At 37.6% G+C, this 6,492-nt stretch overlaps 1 protein-coding gene across 1 annotated transcript; it reads right to left on the reverse strand.

Moving 5' to 3' along the window:
• On the reverse strand, positions 1–3,895 carry LOC21395334 (trafficking protein particle complex subunit 13). Its single transcript, XM_024168277.1, has 11 exons — positions 3,543–3,895; positions 3,221–3,436; positions 3,035–3,137; positions 2,912–2,926; positions 2,199–2,344; positions 1,873–2,068; positions 1,583–1,657; positions 1,282–1,398; positions 780–824; positions 464–562; positions 1–73 (listed from the first exon to the last, which is right to left on the reverse strand). Exons 1-11 carry the CDS (start codon positions 3,836–3,838, stop codon positions 53–55), a joined length of 1,329 nt encoding a protein of 442 aa, XP_024024045.1. The 5' UTR covers positions 3,839–3,895; the 3' UTR covers positions 1–52.
• Between the last annotated feature and the right edge of the window lie 2,597 nt (positions 3,896–6,492).

Consider the following 6,492-nt stretch of genomic DNA (forward strand, 5'->3'; position numbering starts at 1 on the left):
CAAAAAAAAAGAAGAGAATCTGCATTCTCAGCTAGTGAAAGCTGCCCAATAATTAGTCCAGATCCACGAAAATCTGCAACAAGTCAAGAAGGCTAGTCAGAAATTCAACAATATAGGTATAGTTTAAACAATAAACCAGCAATTAATCTGAGGAATCAAGGGCTGCCACTAGCTTAACTGGCCAGTAGAGTTTGAAAAAACTGAATCTATCTTAAATTGTAATGTACGTAATAAATTTGTCAAACAGTAGTTAATATGATCCTATATTGTGAGTCTTTACTATTGGAGTAATCAGTTTAAAATTATTTAATTGAATCAAAAGGTTTATTTGACATGTTCAGCTCCTCAAGCAATTGAACCAGTACGTCTTCGCATCATCAAGCATCACATCTACCTGAAATATGAAAAATGTATACACGTATATAACAAATATTTAAACTGCATAATAAAGCAGCAAAACGACCTCCAAGTCCTGCAAAGGCTCATAAGATTTCTTTTCTATAGCATCAAACACCGTAACACCGGTGATTTTCTGAACTCCAAGCTTTGTAGCAATAAGGTTCTGCAGATGCAAAGGCAGCGCTGAGAAATAACTAAATATAGAGATTGGAGAAAAAACTAAAACCAGATTACTTAAAAAAAATAGTGTCACTAATATAGACGAATAGCTGAAACCTTATGAGCAAAAATGTATAATTAAGACGTTCATTAGCTAACATTGTTACATGGGGTGGGGGGGAGTTTGTAATGAATACTTAAGGCTTTCATCAAAATCATACCAGAGTGAAAGTTGAAGAACCAAATGCTTCAAGCCTTGGTAAAACCTGTGTATGGCCATGGGTTTTAGATTAGTAAGTCAGTAACAAAAACAATCGACATTTAAACTTGAAACAAGGATAAATGAATCAATTTATGTGATTCACTTTCAAGCCACATTCCATGGAGTCAAATTCGTTTAACTTGCTAGAGATATTAACCACGATCACATGGATTACAAGGCTTGCTAAAAGCCAATCTCAAAAAGATTTAAGCTTCATGCCGCAGACCCTAAAAATGTGGTGAGGGTCTAACGGCTAACACTTATTGAGTTTACCTTTGAACATTGGCATCTTTACTGACTAGTGACAGTATCCAACATGTCAATCATACAGCAAAGACATACCAAGGGATAATAAAAGAAAGTCCTTAACCAGAATGTTGACTCTAAATTATGGCAGAAAGAGCCACGGAAAAAATAAACATAAAACAAAAAGGTGTTTAAAGCCAATAGCATTATATTACCAGTTTCTGTAGACCATTAAGCATGACAACCTTGTCCTCAAGTGAACCATCTTGCGATAGCCAAACTTCAAAGGGGCCCAATTCCTTATCAGTTTGGTTTGTCAGGTTCAAGGGTAACTGCAAGAAGAATTTTCTTGCATCAGTCCAAATTGCTTTACACGGTGACTCGCAATTGAAAAAATGACATGAAGAGGAAGAAAAGTATGGCTGCAAGAACAGACGCATCTATAATGAAAACTCCAATTTTTATCCAAGAAAATCAGAGCTAAAAAAATAAAGACACGAGCAAAGTTTATTTTACCGAAAATGGTCTTTCCAAGGTGACAGCAGAAGGAACCTCCGTAACATGCAACTCAATCTCCTTGTGCGTTATGGGCTGCAGAAGAATTTATCATGTAAGTCAAACGTCCAATTTTGTGCATGTAGGAAATCTCATATGTAAGTCAAACGTCCAATTTTGTGCATGACATGTTGAGATGACTCAAAATCTCACATCGAGAAGATTTTAGACAAACACAGAGAAGACAAACAGACCCCAAAGAATCTCACGATATTCTTTTTAACCATTGTCCGTTGAAGGTAAGCACTTACATTGCCCAGGATTTGCTGGGTCTGAAGACGACCAGGTTCACCAAGATTAGCTCGCCATGTTATCTGTAGTTTACCAAGAACATTACTTCCCTCAACTTTCATTTGTGCAGAACCTTGTGATGACAACTTTAACTGATAAAGATAGTTATAGATTCCTCCGCCAGCTTTGATGAGAACTGATGGCTTATTTGTCTCTCTTATGTAATACAAAAAATAGAAACAAAAAAAATAATCATATGAAAAACAAAGTTGAGCAGAACAAGAAAAGACAAGTCATGTGTTCGGTCGTGAATGTTACACTTTTAAAGATAAAACATGCCACTCACTTTGTTTGAGAATTACTTTCAGTGTGGTGTTCATCTGCTTTCAACATTGTTGCGCTCCAATGTGGAGCTGGTTCAAACTCAACTTGATCCATAAAAAGGTTCGATTTTGTGTGATTTTCAATACATGCTTCTAAGAATGTAGCTTCCTGCGGCAGAAATCAGATTATTGATGGAAAAAAATGAATAAAATCATTTTGGTATCCCGTGTTGTAGTGAAACATGCTCTTAATACTCTGTGTTTTTATAATATTAAAAAGGTACCTTGACGTTTTTAAAAACATTTTGGTACCCTACGCTAATTTTTGAGATGTAAAATGACCATAGTACACTTCAATTTAATCAACCAAAAACTAATAAATCTAGGAAAAAATTCATAAAACTTTTTTATTTTGTTGTTTTCTTTAAATATTTTAATGTTTTAAAATATTTTCAGATTTTTTAAAAAATATTGATTTCTATTTAATTAATAAGAATGGTAGTTTGGACATTACATATCTCAAAAATCAGCTTTAGGGTCCTAAAAAGATGTTTTAAAAATGTCGAGGTAAGATATCAAAAACATGTTTTGCTATAACACAGCATATCAAAATGATTTTATCCCAAAAAAAAATGAAATGACGCATACAAAGTTTTGCATTTATAGGCATTCAGATAACTGTAATGAAAATTTTTAATGAAAAAACATTAAGAAAGTCAGTTTGACATTGGCATACCTTAACAGCACGAACCTGCAAAACAGAAACCAAAAGACTGTTCAACTCTACATTCACTAAAGAAGAAGTAAAAATTCAAAAAGACGTCAAAGTTTATTTCAAAATCACTTGCATTGCAGGTACCTTCGTCCTGACTGAAAGCGGATTGGCGACGATGAACTTGAAGAACTGTGGAAGATATTTGCGCTCGCCATCGCCATCATTGTACAATGCAGTGCAAACCAGCCTAAAATTCACAAGTAAAACAACACTTCGTTCAACTAAACAACTTAATGGATAAGAAATGTGGAAAAAGATGGAGAATTTTACGTGTGAGCGCCAAGCTCTTTGACGTCGTGTTCGACGATGAAGTCGTATCGGCCTCCGGCGCGTATGGATTCGACCGGCGACTTGGAGGTGTCCAGGAGAAGAATCCGCTGCCTCTCGGTCTGAATCTCGGCCTTGATCACGACGTCCCTGACCTCGAAATTGGAGCTGTTGTTGATGCTAATGTAGCTACAGAACGTCTCGCCCAAGTAAATCGCCCTAAAACAAGAAGCAACCAGCACAAAATTCCTCGAATAAGCGATCGATTCGATTCCGACCAAAAGAACCAGGAAAATTCGAGAGATGGAGAGTTGAAAAGACAAACCCGAAGGCTTGGGGTAGGACGAGGAGGCCGGAGAGGCCGATGGAGTCGGAGGAGTCTTGGAGGAGGAAGCGGGAGCGGTAGCTGAGATCGGAGGAGTCGGGACTGGAGTGGAGGAGGCGGGGGAGACTGGCGGCGGCGAGAGGGTCGTCGAAGATGTCCTCGCCGACGAGGAGATCGGCGGGGTCCACACGCAGAGGGAGGGGGTCCGCGTGGAAGGACGGCCTGCACAGCCTCATCACCCTGAAGGCCAGCGAATGCGATCCTGACGACCCCCCTCCGCCATGGTCGCTGCTCATCTTTCCTTCTTTCCTTCTTTCCTTCTTTTGTTCTCTGATTCTCACTGTTTCTCAATTTTTCTCTCTTGAGAAACTGGTTTGCGAGGATTTTTTTTTTTTTTTTTTTTTGGCTGATCTGCGAGCGTTATGTACTTGTTGGCCGTTGGTTCATCTTCATTAGCAAAAATTAATAATTTTCATCCTAATATAATCTCATAATTTTATATAATCAATTAATGCCATCTCACTATCAATTGCTAACTAAACACATATCAGTTATTCATGTATGATATATTTTATTTTGTAACATGTTATATTAGATTGTATTAACTAATTCAAGGATCAAAATTTTTAAATTTTTGTGCACCAACATTATACAGACATTATTAGAAATTAGCAGTATGCATTTTTTTTTAATTTCTGTGTATTCAGCTTTTTTTTTTATTTCCTTATTTGAATTAGAGGTGGTGGTTAAAGTTGTGAAATTGGTGAAGTGAACACCTCATAACTTGAATTGAGAAGAAGATTTGAATCATCATGTACACTCTTAAACACTAACTTTTGATTTTAGTTTCAATTTCAATTTAAATTCTAACTCTAATCTATACACTCAACTCAAATCACAAATTATAATCAGCAAAGTGAACACGCCCTATATAATGCCTTCCATCCAAAAATTGAAAAAAACAAATAAAACATGGAAAGCAAGTTTTTTTTTTTTCCCCGACTCTTCCTTATATTTGTGAGTGATGCTTTTCAGCTTTCCCATTTTTCCCTTATTTTTTCCTCGGCAGAAAGGAAAAAAAAAAAAAAAAAGATTTTTAGCTGAGGGAAACTGCTAATGCTTGAACACATCCTCTTTGGTGTACCACTAAAGAAAACATCATCACGGTTTCCAGTACCACAGAACTACGGGATGGCAAAAATATACAATTATCCTTGTCATGTAGTTCATTAGAATAATTGCTTGCATATGTAAGCCAAAGAGCAATTCCAAATTCAACATTTTTGGTCGTCTTTTGTCTTTAACTTAAAAAAATAAAAAATAAAATCTTGTTTGCTTCATGGAATTATATACATGGATCTCAAAACTTCCCAGTACAAAGGCATATAAACACAGAAAACATTATGGAAACAGATGTCCTTTATTACAAATGGTATCCTCCTTCCTTAAAAAAAATAAAAACAAAATGGTATCCGCCTCAATCTAATTCATGTTAGACATGTATAGTACGCTACGATGAGTCAGTACCTCCACTTAACTACACGTAACTATCCTTACTGCTTTCTGAGGAAAATATTTGGTTCATTTCTAGTATAGAGCTTCAATAACAGGTGAAAAGTCCACTCCCCACCCCTAAAAATTCATGTACACCATAAATACCAAAAATAAATAAAAACAGAAAAGTTTGTTGGCTACTACAGAGCAAACTGAAGTTGCTCCCTTTTTTTTTTTTTTTTTTTCTTTTTTTCCTCACCAAAGAGCTCATCAGAAGTGAATGTTGGCCATCAAGCAGTGATTTATACCTATTCCTTGTTGGCTGCTACTTAAAGCTTCAGAGCATTGTTGCAGAGCTCAGTTAAAGTCCGATGACGTCGAGGCATAGTTGAACTCATCCAATTCATGAGAGGGAAGAGATAGATCACAGAGCCCATTATATAGTACGGTTACATTGGCATGGTAAGCTATACAACTCGAACCCAAGTTCCACCACACATGGGACAGCTGTAAGCCCAACGGCTGATCCACCAAACCTCACGTTCATTTTGATTAGATGGATTGGTAGCATCTGGTGAAGCAAAAGCTGAAGTCTGCCTCAAACATCGTATGCACTGCAAACGTCAAGTCAAGATTACAAACTGCCAGATAGATGTGATATCGAATATGCTTATAATGCTAACAAATAGAAGCATCAGATTTTAACTTCCATAAGCGCATGATGAGAAATGAAAAAAAAAAATGAGACAAACATATAAAAACATGTAGGAGAGTTCATATCAAACCTTGTACCAAACCCCTTCAAGACCAGTCTTCCATATGGCAGTAACAACATCTCTCCGTGATCCCATTATACCAAGATACGCACCGAGGCCCACAGATGTATTAAGGCCAAAAGCTGCATCTCTTTCAGACATCCTGCGCTTCCTTGGCCACAACCCTCGAGTCCCATAGTAAGCATCGCAAGTTTCCAATGAACTGAAGTCAAGTGGGTCACCTGAGTAACTTAACTTGGGAGCGTCGTCTATAGAGCCCAAATCATCTGCATCAGACCAAGGCCCACCAAACATGTTCCGCCTGTGCCACTCTTCAGCCGGGGGATGGAGCTCTAACTCTCGAAGTAACAGTCCAGCAGCATCAGCTCCTCTAGGCCGTGGCATATTCTGCATAGCCAATAAAGAAGGGGAACTTGTTGAAGATACTAATTCCACTGAAAACAATGACCAGAAAAAGAAAAAAGAAAAAAAAAAAAGAAAGAACGAACGAAAGAAAGAAAGAGACTGGGGGAGATACCTGCATATGAGGGCCCAAGGATGCTTCAACAACCTCCGGAAGAACCGTATAATTACCATCAATGTAATGCAGCCGCACCTGGATGTTGCTGCTACCCACTTGAGATACTGGCAATGGGTGTGCTAGGCCTGCTGTTCGCCGACAAAGATCCATCAGTATAAGG

Source organism: Morus notabilis, unplaced genomic scaffold, assembly GCF_000414095.1.
Source record: "Morus notabilis unplaced genomic scaffold, ASM41409v2 Scaffold1428, whole genome shotgun sequence".
NCBI classification, from domain to species: domain Eukaryota; kingdom Viridiplantae; phylum Streptophyta; class Magnoliopsida; order Rosales; family Moraceae; genus Morus; species Morus notabilis.